Source organism: Astyanax mexicanus, chromosome 24, assembly GCF_023375975.1.
Source record: "Astyanax mexicanus isolate ESR-SI-001 chromosome 24, AstMex3_surface, whole genome shotgun sequence".
Classification (NCBI taxonomy): domain Eukaryota; kingdom Metazoa; phylum Chordata; class Actinopteri; order Characiformes; family Acestrorhamphidae; genus Astyanax; species Astyanax mexicanus.
This window is the reverse complement of record NC_064431.1, coordinates 30,097,312-30,120,360: the sequence shown is the minus strand read 5'-3', so window position 1 is coordinate 30,120,360 and position 23,049 is coordinate 30,097,312. Positions and strand designations below refer to the sequence as shown.

The following is a 23,049-nucleotide window of genomic DNA, read 5'->3' as shown; positions in this document are numbered from 1 at the left end:
TAAATGGGGAAAACTGAAAATAGAGAGAAAGGGAAAGACAGACAAAAAGAGATAGACAAATACAGAGAGTGAGAGGCAGAAAAATGGAGAGAGAGAGAGAGTGTGTTTGGTCCGTAACCAATAGCAACCAGCCTCTCTCTCTCTCTCTCTCTCTCTCTGTCTCTCTCTCTTTGATGTTTGGTGCACGCGGCTCGTTCCAACCGAGCAGTTCACTCCGCAAAAAAAAAAAAAAAAAACACAAAGGACCCGGATGCGGAGGGAGGTTGAAGTGACGAATGAGAGGGACGAGCTGACAGGCGCTCGCGCGGTCCCGAGGACGCTCGTGGGGAAAAGAAGAAGCGTTTGCTGCATTTCCTGCTCGTTTAGTATTTTTTAATTGGCACGTAAAAACAGCGGCGACCCGTGCATGCACGAGCCAGGCAGGCGAGGGGAGGGCGCGCGCGGGCACGCAGACGCCGTTTTACTCACCGACTGGAGCGAGCGGTCCTCTTGTGCGCGCGCCCGCGTTCCCCCGGCTCGCTGCTTGCGCCGAGAACATGGAACGTTTTAATTAGTGCACGCGCGCGCTCTCCTGCGTCTGTGTGAGTGTGCGTGCGTGTGCGCGCGCCGTGAATGCTGTGTGCGTGCGCGCGCGCGCGTGTGTGTGTGTGTGTGTGTACCTACGTTCATGTGTCTCTCGTGCACCCCCTCCATCCATCCACCCCTGAGTATTCTGAGTGTTCTTTTGTTTTGAGGGCTGATGACTTTTAATGTGCCGTTTGGGAACAGAACCGGATTCTTTTGGTGCGATCATAAGTGGAGTGTTCTTATTCGGATTCGTTTTCCTTGGATATAATCGAAGTGGAGCTGCACGCGGACGAGAAGAGTCCTCCGACCAGGTAAACCGGTCACAATGATGACACCTTTAACCTTTTGGCTGTGTCCCAAACCTCACACCACTTTACCGAACAGGGAGTCAGAAATAGCACGCTATCACTAATAGGACATTCATTAGCTTGGTAGGTTATAGGATGCTGTCGTGTGCGGATTTGAACAGAGCCCAGCAGTGAAGAATTTCATTTAGCCGGTTTTGGATGTGAATTCAGTTTTTTTTTAATTAGCCTAATTGTCATTTCTTATTACCTTATGTCTGTGTCCCAAACCTCTTAACCCTTTACTTAAAAATATGTTTAAAATAGTACACTACGATTATTAGGGCATTGATTGTTGTAGGATGCTACAGTGTAGATTTGAATTCAGAAAGCACCAAAGAATTTAGGTTGACTAGATTTGCTGGTTTTGGGTTTTAATTCAGTTTTTGATGTATAGGCATTGTTAACCTTTTGGCTGTGTTCCAAACCTCACACCACTTTACTATTTAAATATGGTGTCAGAAATAGTACACTACGACAAATATGACATTCATATTACAGTTTTGGATGCAAATGATTTTTTTTATTAGCCTAATTGTCATTTTTGCTCTAAACGAAAAATACACCTTTAACCTTATGTCTGTATCCCAAACCTCACAACCCTTTGCTTAAAAGGATTTAAAAAAATAGTACACTACAATTATTAGGGCATTGATTGTTGTAGGATGCAACAGTGTAGATTTGAATGCAGAAAGCACTAAAGAATAGTGAATTTGACTAGATTTGCTGGTTTTGGATTCGAATTCAGTTTTTAAAGTGAAGGCATCTTTAACCTTTTGGCTGTGTTCCAAACCTCACACCAATTTACTAGCTAAATAAGATGTCAAAAAATAATGCTACACTACAACTAAGAGGGCATTTATTAGCTTGGTAGGATGCTGTCGTTTAGTGTACAGGCTGTTAGGCAGTGTGCGGATTTGAACAGAGCCCAGCAGCGAAGAATTTCATTTTGCCGGTTTTTAATGCAAATTTAGTTTTTTTGTTAGCCTAATTGTCATTGCTGCTATAAATACAGATGCATGCAGAGGAAAAGTGTCAAAATTACACCCTAGGGCATTGATAATTGTAGGATGCTAGAGTGTAGATTTGAATGCAGAAAGCACTAAAGAATTTTAGCTAGGTTTATCAATTTTGGATTGTAATTCAGTTTGTTATTATGTCTACATCCTAAACCCTACAACACTTAACTAAACAGGCTGTAAAAATAATGCACTACAACTAAAGGGGCATTCATTAGTAGTTATATGGCCCATCTTACAGTGGATAGATTGGTAGTGTGTGGATTTGAAAGCAACCAAAAACTGAAAATTTTAGTTTGCTTGATTTATCTACTGCGTCCCAAATCTAACACCAATTTGCGAGCTTTATTAACAGGAAGTCAAAAATAGCACACTACAATTAAGATGGCATGCATTAGCTTGGTAGGCTGTAGCATGCTGTAATGTAGTTTATAGACTGGTAGTGTGCTGATTTGAACGCAGCCCAACATTAAAGACTTCAGCTAGCAAAGTTTACAGGTTTTGGATTCAAATTCTGATGCAGTAAATAAGCTTCAAGGTGGATGAGGAGAATCTTCAGAGAAGAAACTGGTCACAAAAATAAATTAAATTAAATTAACCCTTTGACTGCATCCCAAATAGTAAACTACCACTAATAGGGAGTTCATTATTGTAGTAACTATGATATAGTTAAGTGTTACATAGGCTGGTAGGTGAGAGGAGGACACCTCAAAGAAGAAATTTAACCCTTCGGCTGCATCCCAAATCTCACACAACTTCACTACCTGCCTAAACAAGCTGTCAAAAATAGTACACTTGTCCTAGTAGAGGATTCATTAGACTAGTAGTTTATAGCAGGATGTTGTGTAGTGTATAGGCTGATTGTGTGTGGGATTTGAATGCAGCCCAGCAATAAAGACTTTAGGTAGGTTTTTGTGAAAACAAGCTACACGGCAGATGAGATAACTTTTCAAAGATGAAACTGGTCACAAAAATGAGACTTTAATTTAACCATTTGGATGCATGCCAAATAGTACACTTTGACTAATTAGCCTAAAAATAGGAGATTATAACTAATTTGCCTAAAAATAGTGTACTATGACTAATTATCCTAAAAATAGGCTAAGTGGGGCTGTATGGAGAACTTTGTGCCATTTGGATACAGTTTGGGACACTTGGAGACGTTTTTGGCGCTCTTTGGATAATCTTTAAACTTTAATCTTTAAAACTCAAACCATTACAGGTAGCGCAACAAAATTTTGGCTTCTTGTGGACAAGCAGTTATCTGTGTAACCTGTGTAATCAGAATTAGTTTGATATTATGTACTTTTAAGATATGAATATTTTTGTGGGGGACAGTTATTTTTTTTTTTGTAATATTAAAACATGTAATCAATAAGAGCTAATTTAATTTACCAAATAGTGAAAACCAATGGGTCAGTTTTTGGGGCCCAGGTATCTACTTTCACATAAGCCATCAACCACCAGGGTACTTTTAATTTTTATTTATTTATTTATTTTTATATTTTAAGCTGAACAGAGGAACCCTGTTCAAAAATAGACGAAAATTGCATTTTATCATTTCATGGCCACTGGAAAAAGGAGTTAAATATTTTGGCTGCGTCCCAAATCTCACACCCCTTCATTACCAGCCTAAACAGGGTGTCAAAAATAGTACACTTGGCCTAATAGGGAATTCATTAGCCTAGTAGTCTATAGCGCGCTGTTGTGTAGTGTATAGGCGGGTAGTGTGTGGATTTGGACGCGGCCCAGCGCGCTGGAAAGTGTTCGGTTTAACGGTCATGGATTTGAATTCAAATTTAATTTTTTTAAATTAACGGTAGCTCAACGGTCCAGGCATACTTATACCTATAGAGCAGCCGTTAGCTGTAGACGCGTCCCGGCAGGTTAAACCGGCCTTTTCGCTGATTTTTTAGCATTTTTCTCACATAAAACCTTGGTTTTCTGTCAGGGTTTTGCTGTGCTCTCGTTGCGGTGGCTGGTTGTCATGTTTTGGAGCAGGCTGGACCGTTAGAGGAGCTGTGTGGTCTCTGTGGTGAGTGACCGTTGAAGCTACCAGCTGCGGATCAGCTGATTTCAGCCACTTAGCTTCTACACTAACGGTCCTCATGAATAGGCTACACTCCGATTAGCTAGCATGTCGGCGCGTGCATGTTTCATGTTTTGACGTCTTTCAGAGACAGCTTTATCACGTTACACGTTTGCGCGAGCGAGTGTGTGTGTGAGAGAGTGTGTGTAAGAGTGTGTGTGTGTGTGTGTTATGAGGAGAAGGTTACGGTTGAAGTGTCACGAATCCCTTTTGGGAATGTCACTCGCTGTCTGCATCATCGCTGTGCTCTCTACTCGATAAGGACGAAAATACACCACCTAGATGTGCGTAAGGTTACAAATGGTGAAAAAAGAGCGATAAAAGATTCATTACCAAGGTAAAATTGGTGTATTCTAGTGTGTTTACCCTTCCCCAGACCTGTATATGCAGTGTAAGCATGGTATCTGCAGAGATACAGCACTGTCTGTATTATAAAAGGTATTAAGGTTTAAAAGGAAGTAGGGGAGTGATATGACTCTCCTTTTCCTCTACTAGGGCCTAGTGTTTCAAGGACTAGCTGTGAAAAATTATAACAATTCATTGGAATGATATATTTAAGATTTTAAAAAGTTTTTCTGGTGTGTTTACCCGTCCTCAGACCCATATATGCAGTGCACTTTAGTCTGGTTGTAAGAACACCCTGATACTGCTGGTAAAAGAAGCATATTATCAGCCTATTGCTTTATATACAATAATAGCCATATACAGTGCTGTGTCTCTGCAATGACACAGCTTACATAGCATGGTCTTTGCAGAGAGACAACATTGTATGAAATAAAAAGGTAATCTAGCTGTTTTGTTGAGGGAACAGGCTGGAAATAGGACTATTTTATTATATATACCCCAAGAGTATCTGTTGGAGCCTAGCTGACCAAGGACTAGCTGTTATAAATACCATTAAAACCAATAAAAATATGATAATAGCAGATTCTGAAGCTAACAATATGTACTCACAAACACACCAGGGTAAGATTGGTGCCTTTCCCAGACCCATAATGCAGTGTAAACATTGTCTTTACAGACATTCAGCGCTGTATGCAATATAAAAGATAACTTGGCTAGTTTAGCTAGTTCAGTTTGGTGTATACTGCTGTTTCTCTGCAGTATCTAAATTGGAATTGTCAATTTTAGATAGATAACAATGTGTTCTTACATCCAGACCCAAGCAAACTTGGTACTGTTCAGTGTGATTGGTCCGTGTATAAGGTTTGTAAGGTAATGAGTAAGGGGGTATGTAGATTTGGAAGCTTGCAGTGTGTGTTCCCACAACCAGGCCAGGGCAAATTTGTTGGGAAAATTGGTTCAGTTTGGTGTATATAAGGTTTTAAAAAGGAAATATGTGAGTGAAATGATTTCTATGTATAATTCTTTTTCTCTACTAGGGCCAAGTTGTTCAAGGACTAGCTGTGGAAATTAGTAATAAAGTTGTAATTGTATAATCTAGATAGTTAGCAGTGTGTTTTCAAAACCAGACCAGGGTAGACTTGGTGTAGCCTGTGTGTTTGTTTACCCTTCCCTACACCCATAAATGCTGTGTAAGAGATGCAGCACAGTAGCATTATATAGCTATTACTGTCTATAAGGCAATAGGCTGGTGATACGACTCTTTTTCCCAGCAGTTTCAGGGTATTCTCACAACCAGACCAAAGAAAAGCAGTTCAGTTTGGTGTGTTCTGTCTGTTTATAAGGTTTAAAAGGATATAGGTGAGTGATAATGATTTTTTTCCCCTATACATGGGCCTAGTTGTTCAAGGATTATCTATTACAAATATTAATAAAATAGTATTTGTAAAATCTAAATAGTTAGCAGTGTGTTTTTTTTAGAACCAGACCAGGGTAAAATTGGAGTAATCTGGTGTTTATACCCTTTTCCCAGACCAGTATATGCTGTGTTAGTATGACCTTTGCAGAGAGACAACACTGTATGTAATATTAAAGGGAATCTAACTAGTCTGTAGAGGGAACAGGTAAAATGTGTGAATTCTGGTGTGTTTACCCAGCATTGAAGTGTTATATAGCTTTTATTGTCTATAAAGCAATAGGCTGAATATATGACTCTTTCTTTTCCCCAGCAGTATCAGGGTGTTCTCTCAACCAAAGTAACCCAGCTTGTTCTGTTTGGTTCCTTTTAGTCTGTATACAGGGTATGTAAGGGAATAGGCGAGTGAAAAGACTCTTTTTCTCTGCTGGGACCTAGTTGTTCAAGGACTTGCTGTTACAAATACTGTTAAAAATAATACGTAATGATAGTAGATAGCGTAGCAGTGAGTGTTTTTACAACCAGGCCAGGGCTAAACTGTTGGAAAATTGGTTCAGTTTGGTGTATATAAGGTTAGAAATGGAAAAGGTGAGTAATGTGGCCTAGTTGTTTAAGGACTAGCTGTGACAGATTAAAATAATACATTGGAATAGTAGATTTTAGATATTTATCAGTGTGTTCTCACAACCAGACCAGAGTGAAATTGGGTAGTCTAGTGTGTATTCCCTTTCCCAGATATGCAGTGTCAGCATTTTTCTCCAAGAGCATCTAATGGGGTCTAGTTGTTTAATGACTAGCTGTTGCAAATTATTATTTGTAATAATGCTATAGATTATATGTAGCTAGCAGTGTGTTCTTACAACCATATCACTTCACAATTGGTTCAGTTTACTGTATACACATTATATAGTTTAAAAGAGAAAGGGTAAGTGATAATGACTTCATACTTTTTGATATGACCTATGATTAGTTGTTCAATGGCTAACTGTGGTAAATGATAAATGGTAGTAGTAGATTTAAGATAATCAGCAGTGTGTTCCTACAACAAGACCATTGCAAAATATGTGTGGTCTGATGTGTTTACCCTTCCCTAGATCAGCATATCGTTGCTGTCCTGTGAAAAACAGGAACAATCTCCAAAACAGCAACTTTATAGGAGAGATATAAAACCTTGTTAACTTTCATTGGGAGTCAATGTAAAAATGATTTATTTCAGGTACTTTTGGAGAGTTTCTACTGGTCCATTCAGGAAGAAATTTTGTATAAAGGTATAAAGGAACAGATTGTGGTTTATTTTTTACTGGATAGCGAAGATATGTGTGATTTTTGCTGAGAAACCACGCTGTATATAGCTAATATAGTCCGCAAGTAAAAATTTGACTTTTTTCCACAACAGTATCTGCTGTGTTCTTACAACCAGACCAGGGCCAAATTGGTTCAGTTTATAATGTTCACCCTTCTCCAGGACAATATGCAGTGTTCTTTAAGCATGCTCTTTGCTGAGATACAGCACCATATCTAGTATATGGTGATCTGACTTATTTTCTTGTACTAGGACCTAGTTCTTCAAGGACTACCTCTTACAAATACTGTGAAAACTAATACAAAATTATAATAGTATATATTCTGAATAGATGCTGGAGCTAACAGTGTGTTATTACAACCAGACCAGGTTAAACTTGGTTAATTTTGCAATGTTTACCCTTTTCCAGAACAAAATATGCAATGTAAGCATGGACATTGCAGAAAACGAGCATAGGATTTATGGTTTGTGAGGAAGTAGCTGTTTTAATTTTAACTCTTTCCTTTTGGCTGGAGCCTAGCAGTTAAAGTAGACACCGATTTGTGTATGAATTTGTTTTGAGAAAACAAATAAAAGGAATAGTAAAAAATAAAAATCAGGGATTAATCCAGTGCTTTTATCACTTTCCAGATCAATATGTCCAGTCTAAGCATGATATTTGCATATATGTATAAATTAAGAAACCACTTCAGTTTCTGAATCAGTTTCTCTGATTTTGCTATTTATAGGTTTATGTTTGAGTAAAATGAACATTGTTGTTTTATTCTATAAACTACAGACAACATTTTTCCCAAATTCCAAATAAAAATATTGTCATTTAGAGCATTTATTAGCAGAAAATGAGAAATGGCTGAGAAAACAAAAAAGATGCAGAATTTTCAGAACTTAAATAACGCAAAGAAAACAAGTTCATATTCATAAAGTTTTAAGAATTCAGAAATCAATATTTGGTGGAATAACACTGGTCGGTTTTTAATTACAGTTTTCATGCATCTTGGCATCATGTTCTCCTCCACCAGTCTTACACACTGCTTTTGGATAATTTTAGGCTACTCACTCCTGGTGCAAAAATTCAAGCAGTTCAGTTTGGTGGTTTGATGGCTTGTGATCATCCATTTGTCCTCTTGATTATATTCCAGAGGTTTTCAATTTGGTAAAATCAAAGAAACTCATTATTTTTAAGTGTTCTGCAGAGGTCCAGTGCAGGATATATGGTTTGCCGTGGCCTGGCTGTTCAATATTAGGTGTTACTAATAATACAAAACAATAGGGAATAGTAGATTCTGGATAGTTAGCAGTGTGTTCTCACAACCAGAGCAGTGTAAAAATTGTTCATGTTGGTGTATTTATCCCTTCCTGTTTAGAATATGCAACATATGCCTGGCTATTGCAGATATACATATACAGAATATATGAATATATGTGGAAGATATGACCTGTTTTCCTCTGCTGATGCCTGGCTGTTCAAGGACTAGCACCGTTTTGCCGTTTTGGAGCAGCTGATTTATTGGAGTGACAGCCATGAATGCTCTGCTCTTTTCTCCTTGGGTTTTTGAGCTCTTGTCATGTCATCCTTTGCAATAATTCTGAAGCCTGTGACAGCGTTTGGTCCAGTGTGTGTGTGTGTGTGTGTGTGTGTGTGTGTGTGTGTGTGTTCTAAAAGACATGCACTCTGTGTGGGTTTTGTTTAAGAGAATGAACTTGTATGTACCTGTATGTATGTCCAAACATACATTAAAGCAGTAGTATTCCTGACTGGAAAAGTAATATATTCTAATAATATATTCTATTCTAATATATTCATTCTAAGAACAGAGAGGTGGTCTGGTAGGTTTGTGAGATGTACAGTATTTTTCACACTGTAAGGCACACCGGATTATAAGGCACACTATTAATGAACGCCTACTTTCTGATCTATTTTCATACGTAAGGTGCATCGGATTAAAAGGTGCATAATGCAGCACTAGTAAGGAATAGTGGTGCTGCCATGTTTTCCTTATGCGCTTAATGTTAATCTACACAGAGTTTTCTCCTGAAAACTGTTTATTAGGTTCAATAAAGTGCTTCCATTTATTTACAGTAAGCTAAGATTTCCAGATTTCCACCAAGGCTGGCGCTAGTAAATGCTGCCTGACAGTTCTTTCCATGTAGCTTTCTATAGCACGGCACGGTAAATTTGTGCAGGCTACAGTTCGATATACTTGTCTCTAAATTGATGAAAGAGCTAGCGCTTAGCGTAGTTAGTGTCTAATGCTACTGCTGCTCCAGCAGTGCTAGCTGGGGTAATGCTCATCGGTGCTGGAGAACTAAACTGAAACTTCTTTATAATGCTGGACTTTAGCGGAAAGGCTTGACAACTGTTATCATTCATCAATTTATTATTTTCTAAGTTATACTGGCCCTAAAATAGAACCCTGTGGGACTACACAAACTATGATAAACTTATCCTGACTACCAGATAATCCATAGTAGTTTCTGTACTAGGATCAGTAGCTGGAAAATTAACCCAGGGTTTAATGGGCTAGGCCATGACCTACCTTTCTGGGTAGGTCACATGTACTAAGAGTTTTTTTTTACCTTATTTTATTTAGTTTTAAACTGGCACTTAGCACAGTATTTTAGCTTCAACGTTTCAACAAAAAATGTATCCACTTGACAATATATTGTCATTTTATGACTATTTCATGCCGCTGACACAGTTGATAATGTATTTGTATAATAATGCAATGGTTTATGAGCTTTAAGGATATTTTTTCATTTTTGACGGTTTTTTTTTTATTTTATTTTTAAATCTCATCTCGTCTCGTTCACGTGATAGTAGTGTTTCTTCACACCCCTATTAATGATATATATATATATATATATATATATATATATATATATATATATATATATATATATATATATATATATATATAACGAAAGTTATTGTAAATTGTTACCTTATATTCATATATTTTATGATACTTTATTAATGGTACCACTTTAAAATAAGACTACCTTTACAAAGGGTTTATAAATGGTTTACAATTAGTTTATTAATTGTTACTAATTAGGTTGTAAATGCCATAAAAAACATTAATAAACAGTTATAACACATATTGAAAAGGCAACAATGACCTGTTGTTTGCCATATAGTGAACCCACATCCATCTATATTGTTGCCCTTTCTAATTATGTGTTATAACTGATTATTGATGGTTTTTAAGGCATTCATAACCTAATTAGTAACAATTAATAAACTAAAACTAATAACTAATTGTAAACGTATTATAAAACCTTTATAAAGATAGTCTTATTTTAAAGTAGTACCCTGAAAAAGCAGCAAAAGCCACGCAGTATCTTCTGCCACCAATTTACAATCTATACCTTTACACTTATTGTTATATAACTGCTGCCATACTGAGTACGTTCTGCACTTGGACCCACATACAGACAATACAGGAAGGACAGGGGGAAACACCTTTCAGTTTCAGAAAAAGCAATTTCCATAGATTGCCTTCGTTTTATCAGAGGAATAATCTGCCTTTTAGGGGCCTTCATCTATTTAGCATAGACAAGTCTTCAGTAGGTCACCTGTTCTGTGACTTTAAAGCATCTACTCATTTATTCACCACCTTCTAAACTGGCAGCAGCAGAGGCAGCAAGAAATAACGTGGCGGCAAGCTGATCTCATCATTCCCATCATTTTCATTACAGGGATTTCTGCAGAAATGCTGAAACACTGCCTTTTCCGCTTAACCTTTTAATAGCCCATTTTTGGGGTATCTCTCTCTATTTTTAGAAGGTTTGGAAGGTTGGAAAATTTCATAGAACAGTGAAAAATCATATTAACCCAGGGCTGGGTGTTTTGGCAAAATATATGTATCACTATTTGCATTTCGTTTTCAAAAATAGATAATAGTATATTTGCAGATAAGCACTTATCTGTTTCTGCTAATAAACTCTTTATTTGTTAAGATGAATAGATGTTTAATGGTATATTGTTCATTAACGCACAATGTAGCAATATTTCAGCATCGTCATCGCAATCTGTGCATACACAATAATCACATGAGGCAAATTTAATTAAACCAACTAGGCTTTTGCTGCTTGATACAAAAGAAAACTTTAAGTTTTATTTCTCATGGAAAGACTACCAGAAGCATTTTATATCTGCATATTGCAATATATTTTACTTTATTTTTGGATACACAGACCGCATTGTTTAATGTTTTATTTTTGACCTGGCATGGCGTTCTAGTCTTACTACCAGTTTTATTTATAACTTAGCAGCACAGCACTTTATTCACAAGAAGTTTTCTAACCTTTTTTGCAAAAATCCTCATTTAGAGGTGCGACAACAACGATGTTTGTGCAAATAAGTGAAAAGACAAAAAGTGATTTGTTAATCTGAAGTCATGTTTCATGTCCACACACCTCCTTCTGCCCATGGCTGCTTATTGGAGCAGGCAAACAGGCAAAAACAGCAGGTTTAAGTTCATTTTTACACTCTAAACAGTAGGAGTGGGCAATATTATATCGTGACAGAAATATCATGATATTAAAAATCCATATTGTGATAATAGAGATGTTCTGTCTAAAAGTAGTCTATTATTTACTGTGAAGTTTTAAGTGTATTTATTGTATAATTGTTTTAGTTTACAGTTTATATTTCGTCGCTGTCCTATAAAAAACACTTATCTCCATTTTTGTTCATTTTTAGTTTACTACATAATTTGAACAGACAAACTGTCCCTTACACTGTGCCAAAATTTCTTAATGCATAGACCAATAGAAACTCTTCAAAATGACCTGAAATAAACTCTTTTTACATTGACTTCCACTGAAAGTTTACAAGGTTTTTTCTGTTTTGGAGATCTGTGTTTTTCATTGGACAGCGATGATATGCATGCACTAAATATTCTGCAATATTATTTGCTGCATTATATTATTTTATGCTATATTATTTATTTTGCCGCATTATGGTTATTCTGTTGTACTATTATACTATATTCCTGAAATGAATGAATTATTTTAGTTTTCCAATATCGCTAAGTATATCGTTATCACAAAAATACCCTGAAATATCGTGATATTATTTTACAGCCATATCGCCCACCCCTACTAAACAGTTCAGCACCATTTATCATGCTTAGTATGAATTTATGATCTGCACGACTCATGCTGTACAGGGCTATTTGAGCTAACTTAGCCGTAGCATTTGTTTGACTGGCTGCCTTTCTGTGTGCAGTTTTGAGTAGCTGCTGAGGTAAATCATGAGAAACATGGCGTTGCTGAGGGGGTTACCTGTATTGTGTACGTTCAGTGATTCGGTTATTGGTATTCGGCCTTTGGCCAAACAGCTAAATTTCTGTTTATTAATGAAGTAGCTAGATAAATTGTGTACGCTCAGTGGTGAAAATGTTGTTTATTTCCTCTATCCTAAAGAATACTACAGTAAGCGAAATGTTAAAACCGCGTTGTGTGACCTCCACCAACCGTGTTGGAGATAGTGTGTGAGGACGGGCTCATGGGGCTTTCTCACTGTCCTCACAAGCGATGTGTCTGGACGGTCACATGCTGTGCAGCCCACGATGCTGCCGCACCGGCTCTTCATACGGTTTCCAAAGTGCGGTGAAAACTGACATCCTGCCGCTGCGGGACCACAAACCCTGAAGTTCATCTGCGGACTAGAAATTGACTCACTCTACTCTGTGGAGTACAGCCTGAAATAAATAGTCCAGCATGTCCAGACCAATCTCCCTCTATAGCCATAGTTATTCACCATGGACAGTCATTTTTATTTATTTAGAACTGAAAAACTCTCAGTTTTATACTGTATTGTAGGCCAATAGGTTGGTACAGTTTTTCTGTTCTATCATAATTACTGGGCTATTTATTTTTAAATGTGGTGGATGACTGAATGGTTTGTGAATGGCAGCTAATCCACTATCCGCTACGTGTCATAATAAAAGTCATCAGGTCAGCTTGTAGACTTACATTTGTAAACTTTTGATCAAAATGTGGTCAAATATCTAAATTCTATTAATAATTGTATCTAAATTTAAGCGATTTAAGCAGGGCTGGTATAGATTATTACTTCAGTGCAACACATTTCAACTATTCATGTAAAAATGCCTTAAGAGTGTAGTTACTCTTTAAGACGTATTTGAGTAACCGCTGATATGTGAAAAAAAATCTTTGTAATTTACATAAATAAAGGTGCATCCAACTATATAAAATTGGTCTTGAGTGATGGAGGATAATCCATAAGATATTGAGCTATTAGATGTTCGGTTTGAAGTCCTTGGGGGTCTCATTGTGCTTTGTGAAGTACTATAGGTCTCTCACTATAGGATTTCTATATAATGCTGCACATGATACTGTCTCTCAGCCTCCACTGTCTGCAGTAGATAGTAAAAGAAAATCCTCAGAAATACGAGTCGATCTGAGAGACTTTAGGGTGTCCACGTCAACCAGTGAGTTCATGGCCTCGCTCAGGACCGCCCACAGGCGGGGCTGAATCTGGGCTACAGCAGCTAAAGAGGAGCTAACAGCTCTGTTTCTGTTTACAGTTCTGTTTACAGAGCTTGTTAGCGTTAGCTATACTGTGTAAGTAACTCTTGGTTTACACTAGGGAAGCAGGGTTTGGCAAGTTCTCTGCTGCAGTCCTGTTAGCCAATCAGAGGTGATATATTTGCATGTGTGAGCAAGAACCTGTCTTTATTCAGAGACCAGCATTTCAGTGATCTATAGCAGGGCTAAATAGACAATAAACACCTGAGCACACCACCACCACCATGCCAATCAATGTTACTGCAGTGCTGAGAATAGTGACCCACCACCCAAATAATATTAATTGCTGCTCTGTGGTGGTTTTCTATCCTGTGGGGTCCTGAGTATTAAAAAAACAGGCTAAAAGGAGAATAATAATAAAGTATACAGAGAAACACATACAGGAATACACTCTGTAATTAGAAAATAGAACTATGAGGTGTCCTATATACCCAGTAGATAGTACTGGGCGATATGGGAAAAAAAATCATATATCACGATATAGAATTTTTTATATCACGATAACGATATGTATCATGATATAACACATTTGAATATGTTTTCAGTTATTCTTCGAAAAATATAACAAAATATTATCATTGCTTACTTTTTTTCCAACTTTATTTTAAAGTGACATTAAACCAAACTTTCACAAATGAGAATTACTACCTTTTAGTGCAGCAATATATATATATATAAATAACGTAAAGCACGTTACTACATTATGAAGCGTTTTTTTTTGCGACGTGGCGCTGCTTTACGTTATTTGACGGACACTTTAAAAAATGTTAATTGAGTTTATTTATGATAACTCAATTTAAATAACTGTATAAATTTGAACAAATTAGCTGTTTTCATTTGATACATATATATATATATATATATATATATATATATATATATATATATATATATATATATTGCTGCACTAAATAACGTAAAGCAGCGCCACGAAGAAGATTACTTTATTATCACTTATATAAACCCAGTTTTTGCAAAATGACCACGCCAATATATTTAATCCTAGCCTACTTTATATATTTGCATGAATAATTGATGAAATTACTGTAGAAATGATATTTATCGTAAAATCGCACAGCACTAGGTGTAGATATATGATCTTATTGGTCATAATGTTGTGCTTGACTGCTTAATTTGAGCATGTGGTTAAAATCAGGATACAATCCAGATACTAGTCAAATGAAGTGACCAGGTGCAAATAGGGTCAGTGTGAACAGGAGGAAACGAATCGGCCTGTCATGTCAATGAGTTCTTCATCGGTTCAGGAAGAAGCCGTTTCTGACATCACTCACTCATGCATACGTGCTGCCATCTGTGATCTCAGCAGCAGCAGCAGCAGCAGAAGAAAACACTGCACTGGTTGTATTTTAGTTTGGTTTGATTGCGCTGCTTATTTTTGAATGTGTGTTTGCTGGTAATGAATACCAACCTTAAGACCCAAAGTCTCAGCGTGTAGATTTTGACTCAACACCCACAGTGTTGCATAATGTAGTGGAATGGTTAAGGAAATCACATCGCCTCCTACAAACTTCCCTGACACTCTCTCTCTCTGTCTCTCTCTCTCCCTCTTTCTCTCTCTCTCTCTGTCTCTCTCTCTCCCTCTCTCTCTCCCTCTTTCTCTCTCTCTCTCTCTCTCCCTCTCTCTCTCCCTCTTTCTCTCTCTCTCTCTCTCTATCTCTCTCTCCGTCTCTCAGTGCCTTTCTCTTTACATTCTCTCAGTTTGTTTCCATCTACGTCTGTGCTCCTTTGTTCTTAAGCACTGTTATGTTCCTGATGCTAAATAAGCAGATATGGGTTAGAGTTTGAACCCTCAGTTTGAACCCTAGATTGATGTATTGCATTAGTTTACATCTAATGCAGTACATCACATCTAGGTCAACTTAGCAGTTAGCAATATAGCTACATATAATATAAACATAACTGGTTACTGCTGGTTTGGTTTGCACTGTGATTTGGATTTCAGTCGTGAGAGCAGTGAGAATTAAGGATTTAAGAGAGCTAGTCTTATTCATTTCACGGCAGTTATTTATAGTGTTTCAGATGTAGTTAAAATGCAAATATATTTTATATTACAGCTAAATACATTTACTTTTTAACATATCTCAGGGCTCCAGACTAACTTTGTCAACCATCCCACACAGAAAATCGTCTGTCCCAAAAATATATTTATGTATTAATAACATTACTGTTATATTTATTTCTGTATTTGTTACTGCCATGATGTCATCATTTGTTTTTACGTGTCACCTATTTTTTTTCTGCAAAAAATCATCTTCTTTTCTTAAAAGCGCTGTTCCACCACTAGTCAGCAAGTAGGGCATTTTCCCTGCTTACCTTGCCGCTTTTGAAGCTCCCCAATTGACTGACATGGCGATCCACCAACCATAATTTTTTTTCTTTAGGGTCTTTTCCTACTAGCGCTATATTGACCCTCCTCCTCTCACAGCCTTACCAGCAAGCTCTATGTTGAAAGGCGGGACTTTATCTGTAAACAGACCATATGCTAAGCAATAGAACAAAAAAGATCAGGCGATCATTACAAAAAATAGCGTATAATGCTATTTTCCTGTCCTGGTGACTGTGGTACAGAGTTAGTTTGGAGCCCTTTATTAGAATAAAATGTCTTATTGTATCAACAATATGCTTTAATACGCAAATAGATTATATTAGAGTACATTAATAACACCAAACCAACTGTACATTTAATTACAGAGAAAAACGTCCAGTTCATTTGCATTTTGCCCGTATGTCAAAAATATAAAAGTACTGTATATTTTTCAAATGAATATTGTGATATGATATTTTGACATACACCATGTAAATGTTTTTATATTTTTGTATCCACAACAGAATTATGTCATATTGAAGGAAATGAAAAATATATTGTAACAGAATTTCCCACCGTACTTGAAATGGTTGCAGTAACCAGGTGTAAACAGGTTTTACACAAAAACCACTAAGAGCTAAAAGCAATTTGCATTAAAAAATATCTAATAGATACTGGCATCAGCCTTAATCTCCTGTATCAATGCATCCATATATAAAATGCTTTGAAACGCTTAAATCTGAATCTACCTGTAAACTGTAAAAGCTTCCTCTGGGTGGTTGCTGTTCCAGTGTTTTTATTGAACACTAATTGTTTCCTTCTCTTCTCCTCAGAGGCAAATTATGCCAGCAGCACCAGTGTTCCTGTTTCTGGTGATCTGCCAGGCTGTTGGTGATACTGACACGCCCCGGCGCCCCTGTTCCTGCCCTCGTCTCCGTCCTTCTGCCCTCTCCTCTGGGAGGCCCGTGCTGGTGGATGTTCCGCTCCGGCCCACACCGGCACCATGAGCGCCAACGGCCCTGCACCGCCCACAGCCCCGCCTGCTGCAGCGCCCACCACCCCGGCGGCCCCGCCCCCGTCGTCGGTGGTGCCGGTGGGCTCCTTGGCGCAGAAGAAGAGGCAGCAGTATGCCAAGAGCAAGAAGCAGGGCAGCTCGGCGAACACTCGGCCTCAGAGAGCCCTGTTCTGCCTCAATCTCAACAACCCTATTCGCCGGGCCTGCATCAGCCTCGTGGAGTGGAAGTATCCTTTATGAACTGACTCAGGTGGAGGTGCTCTTTGAGGCAGTGTTCATACAGCAGTGTGGCAGTAGCATAGCATTTAGTGTTTTTTGCTAAGCCTATATATTTTTTAGTAGTTAAAAAAGTAAAATATTGAATATAAAACAGATCAAAAATGTTAAAGCATGATTTCAAGGTTGTTAATGTTAAGACTTAATGCTGTCTTTGACAGTTTAGTTTAGTTATAACTTACTTGGTCTCCAGTTTGGACCAAAATGTGTCAAAGTTGTCTAAATCTAATTATACACTTTCCACAAAGACTATTCTGGTAGACAGCGTGCTAACACTGGTAGTGATGTTGGATGAGGCCAGTAATGCTGTGGTAGTGAGGTGCGATCAGGCTGGTAGACAGCATGCTAATACTATGGTAGTGAGGTGCGATCAGGCTGGTAGACAGCATGCTAACACTGTGGTAGTGAGGTGCGATCAGGCTGGTAGACAGCATGCTAACACTGTGGTAGTGATGTTGGATGAGGTCAGTAATGCTGTGTAAGTGATGTTTAATCAGGCTGGTAGCCAGTGGCCTAACACTGTGGTAGTGATGTTGGATGAGGTCAGTAATGCTGTGTTAGTGATGTTTAATCAGGCTGGTAGCCAGTGGCCTAACACTGTGGTAGTGATGTGGGATGAGGCTGATAGCCAGTGGGCTAACACTGTGGTAGTGATGTTGGTTGAGGCTGGTAATGCTGTAATAGTGATGTGTGGTCAGGCTGGTAGACAGCATGCTAACATTGTGGTAGTGATGTTGGATGAGGCCAGTAATGCTGTGGCAGTGATGTGCGATCTGATTGGTAGCCAGTGGGCTAACACTGTGGTAGTGATGCTTGACGACACCTGTAGCCAGTGTGTTAGAGCTGTGGTACTGATGCTGAATGAGGCCTGTTAATGTCATGCTAACATGCTAACGCTGTGAAATCAGGGCAGTAATGTGAGTCCAGACAGATTGAACAACAGCGACTGTCTCATAATTATTACAGTACAAGATGCTGTGCGCTTCCTGTTCCCAGTTTAGCAACACAGCAAATGGAAAAAGAAATCTTGGGCATTATGTAGCCCTGCAGTGGAAATAAGACCTATGTGTAAGAAAGTTACTGAAGTTACTGGCAGGAGCAGGCTTGTACAGTATTTGTGTGTGTTTGTGTGTTTAGCTTTGGGTTTAGCTTTGGGTGTAAGGGCTGACTCGTAGGGGGATTGACCTCATACGGATCTCTACATGCCTCTATAAGTGGAGGAATCAGGATTGGAAAGAGCTCAGCATGTCGCAGTTCTCTGCAGGAATTCCTGTCTGTTTAAAGTTAGTAAATGTAAGATTGGAGGTGATAAGTAGCTGATAACCCAGTTTTGAAGATGTATCAGATTTAGAGCAGATAGCAGGGTTTAAATGGGTTTGACGCACAGAGAATAGACTTGGATTCAGTGAATGTATGTAAAGGAGAGCAGTATCGGCTACTTCTGCTGTAAGATTGATCTATAAAGCTTGTAGCCGCAAACAAAGCAAGTCAAAGCATCACTGATTAACAATGTCAGGCGAGTATTGGACAGGACGATACATGGAAATTAGAAATTAGACCAGGATTAAGCCTGTTCTGACCCTCTGTGTCCAAATGTTGGGGAATACCTCTGCTAGTGAATCCATTGAGCTAATTTAAGTGGCTACTTTGCACCCATTGCTAACACATATGTATAAATGTACACAAACACACAGCTTTTCTAGAATTAAGAATTAAAATGCAATCAAATCCTCACTGCAATGCTCCAGATTTGAGTGGAAACCTTCCCTGGACATTAAAAGCCTGTTAAATTCAACAAAAGCAGGAAAACCTATGTAATTTTGTAAAATGTACTTTTTGTCTATATGGTATATACAGCTCTTTAAAAAATAAGAGACCAGAGATTCAGTTTCTCTGATTTTGCTATTTATAGATATATGTTTGTGTAAAATAAAAATACTGTCATTTAGAGCATTTATTTACAGAAAATGAGAAATGGCTAAAATAACAAAAAGGATGCAGAACTTTCAGACCTCAAATAATGCAAAGAAAACAAGAAGTTCATATTCATAAAGTAGTTTTAAGAGTTCAGAAATCAATATTTGGTGGAATAACCCTGTTTTTTAATCACAGTTTTCATGCATCTTGGCATCATGTTCTCCTCCACCAGTCTTACACACTGCTTTTGGATAACTTTATGCTGCTTTACTCCTGGTGCCAAAATTCAAGCAGTTCAGCTTGGTTATGTAGCAAAGATATTTAATTTGGTAAAATCAAAGAAACTCATAATTTTTAAGTGGTCTCTATTTTTTTCCAGAGCTGTATCTTTCTATAATATTTGTATATATATATATTATTAGTCATAAATAATTTAATAATTATAGGTCAGCCATAACATTAGTACCAGCATTAATCTCAGAGAAAGCTACATATTTTGACAGATGTATTTTTCTGTAAATTCACATTTCTTCATATCATCCTCCCTGACTGTACAGTGAAGTTCTGGCTAATTTTAGTAATTAGTATTTTTTTGTTTTATATAGTTTAATAATGAAACTGTATTGAGACTGTGTGTGTTTTGTTACACAGTGCTACTGAATAGAGGCTACTGAAGCCGGCTCAGACAGTCAGATGTTAAGTAAGATCATTCACATTATTAGATTGGTCTTTATTAGATTTCTCAGCGTAATTCAGGGTAATGTAGTTTGTTTATTGTGTTTGTTTTTATGTATTTGAATGCTGATATAGATTGCCGCTGCTTCTGAATTGGACATGTTTGATCTGAAATCTGATAATGTGTGTATTCCTTAACTGTGTGCTTTCAGGCCATTTGATATCTTTATATTAATTGCTATTTTTGCCAATTGCATGGCCTTAGCTGTCTACATCCCCTTTCCTGAGGATGACTCAAACTCAACCAACCACGACCTGGTAAGTAAAGCACTAGAACCTTCTGACTCTTTAAACCCTTGTTATTTGACTATATTACTTATAGGGGTTGGACAATGAAACTGAAACACCTGTCATCATTTTAGTGTGGGAGGTTTCATGGCTAAATTGGAGCAGCCTGGTGTTCAATCTTCATTAATTGCACATTATTGCACCAGTAAGAGCAGAGTGTGAAGGTTCAATTAGCAGGGTAAGAGCACAGTTCTGCTCAAAATATTGCAATGCACACAACATTATGGGTGACATACCAGAGTTCAAAAGAGGACAAATTGTTGGTGCACGTCTTGCTGGAGCATCTGTGACCAAGACAGCAAGTCTTTGTGATGCATCAAGAGCCACGGTATCCAGGGTAATGTCAGCATACCACCAAGAAGGACCAACCACATCCAACAGGATTAACTGTGGATGCTGTAAGAGGAAGCTGTCTGAAAGGGATGTTTGGGTGCTAACCCCGATTGTATCCAAAAAACATAAAACCACGGCTGATCAAATCACGGCAGAATTCAATGTTCACCTCAACTCTCCTGTTTCCACCAGAACTGTCTGTCACCACAATCAATTATTGTGCTCTAAAACCAGGTGTTTCAGTTTCATTGTCCAACTCCTGTATTTGTTTGTTGAACTTAAGCATCTCCTCATTCTTGCTGAGGAGGATCACCTCGTGCTTTGATTTCTTTGGGAAGTTTTTCTGCACTGTGCTTTTCTACTGTCTGGGGAATGAAAATGGAGGACATGAGCTGGGTGAGCTGAGATGGGCGTTTTGAGTAACAGGGTTACTGCAGGACTCTGTGATCTTCACGTACGGATGTTTTCTGGAGAGGAATGAGGGCAGAATCAGCTTTTATAGCTAAATCTGGTGTTGTGAGTTTTGTGTTCTGCAGTATGTCTTATAAATAATGCTCTGTTAAATAATTAAATGAATACACACCTCACATAGACATAAGTAGGACTGCAGTAAAAAAGAAAAGTCTGAAAATGCGCAGCACTGTGCATCTCTAGGTAGTTCTTCTGTTTTATTTAGTTATACAGTAAAAAAAAAAAATTAAATGGTGAGTTTAAAGAGCCACTAAACCGTAAATCATATTTTATTTTTTATTTTTAAAAATAGCTGAAATGTTTTACTTTGAAGAAATAAAACATACCAGTCCTGCTTAACATTTTTATGGTGCGGTGGCTTAGTGGTTAACATGTTCGCCTCCCAGCACTGGGGTCTTAGGTTCAAGTCCCTATCTGGGTGGAGTTTCAATGTTCTCCCTGTCCAAAAAACATGGACATCAGGTAAATTGGATACTCTGAATTAACCAGTAAATTGATTACTCTATATAATTAATTTGTATATGTATGTATAGGTATATGTGTATTGTATAGGATTGTGTGTGTGTATAAAAAAATGTATGTGTGACTGTGTGCCCAGATATGGATTGGCACTCTGTCCTAGATAAAATGCATGTAGTGCCCGATGCAGTTCTCCAGCTGGACAGTTGTTTCCGGTTGAGAGTACACTGTGCGCTATTGGCTGCCGGTTCTCACTGTTGTGTGGATGAGTGCTGAGTATAAATGGTTGTGTGTAAAGCGTGTAAATCATAAAGCATCCTTGGACTTCTAGAATACAATTCATATATTAGTTTCCTAAAATAAAAACGCTTTTATTGTAGTTTAATTTCTGCCTATTATATGCAGGAAATTTCTATTAAAAACAGTAAAAACTGTGATTTCATATTTATCCTTTTTTTTATTTGTTCTTAAAACAAATAAGGATAAAACCATAAAAAAGCATAAAACAGCCTTAAGTATAACTTAAAAGCTGATCCGTACATAAGTAAAAATTGATATCTGATCTATTTATAATCAAAGGAATCAAATAACAGTTTAAATAATCGATGGATTATTGGATTATCAGTATAGTCTTATGTTCCAGGCCTATTTCAGAGCACTTTTGGCGCTATTTTGGAAATTATTATTATTAGTCATATTTTTATGATATTATATATAATCTTTAAGCTATTTATCGCACCAGGATTTTTTCGAAGACTATTCGAAGAAAATTGTTATTTTAGAACCAAATAACATTTATTTATTATTTTTGCTTATTTTGCTTATTTCATTTATTTTTTAACCAACTCTTATTTCTTGATTTGATCTCTTATGTGAGTAAGTAAGTGTAGTGTTACTGTAATGGAATTTAACAGCCCTTAGCTCGTAGCTTAATGCTAATTGGAATCTGCTATGCTAGTTTTGGCGAGCACGGTTTGCTACCTGGATTTGCTGAGAGCTGAGAGTGATGTCATGCTTTTTTTTTCTCATCCTCTGTCTTTCTTGAATGCATCTGATTGGCTTTTTTCAGGCTTCTGTGCTTGTTGTGGTGAATAGCTGTGATTATATGGGTCCGCTCTGGTATATTTAGAGTAGCGCTTTGTGTGTTTCCCTGTGTGTGTGTGTATGATGTGTGTGTGTGTGTGTGTGTGTATGGTGTGTGTGTGTGTATGGTGGCTGTGCAGTAGGCCTGATGAATCGGGGGTGATGTGCTGTGTGTCTCTCTGCTCCTCGGCTGAGAGGGGAGATGAATTCGAGGCGAGACGAGACAGCTGTTCAATCTCACATTGGGATGAGGCTCAGCACCCGTGGCTAATGAGCAGTGAATAGCTCTCGAGTGCACGGATACAGTTCAATTTAGACACTCTCAACTCTGCAGCTTATAGAACCGGAAATGAGCAAAGAAAACACTAAACATCAAACACATGAAAAAATGAATTTGTCAGGAAAAAAGAATTTTAACTTTTCTTAATTTCTCAGTGTTTTATCAGGGCAGATAGTAGCGTAAACTGGGCAGATAGCTTCAAATAACTTTAATACAAGATAAAAGTT

At 37.7% G+C, this 23,049-nt stretch overlaps 1 protein-coding gene across 8 annotated transcripts in view; it reads left to right on the top strand.

Annotated features, from left to right (window-relative positions):
• The first annotated feature begins 246 nt into the window (after positions 1 to 246).
• Positions 247 to 23,049, top strand: part of cacna1da (calcium channel, voltage-dependent, L type, alpha 1D subunit, a) — a 140,735-nt gene continuing 117,932 nt past the window's right edge. For 6 of the 8 annotated variants that reach the window (XM_022682587.2, XM_022682590.2, XM_049471580.1 and 3 more), the window contains exons 1-3: positions 248 to 878; positions 16,799 to 17,207; positions 20,061 to 20,166. In XM_022682587.2, coding sequence (XP_022538308.1) covers positions 16,969 to 17,207; positions 20,061 to 20,166 — 345 coding nt within the window. In that variant the 5' untranslated portion in view covers positions 248 to 878; positions 16,799 to 16,968. Of the gene's footprint in view, positions 879 to 3,701; positions 3,966 to 16,798; positions 17,208 to 20,060; positions 20,167 to 23,049 lie in introns of those variants that run through there. The other 2 variants (XM_049471581.1, XM_049471578.1) reach the window with 2 other exon arrangements.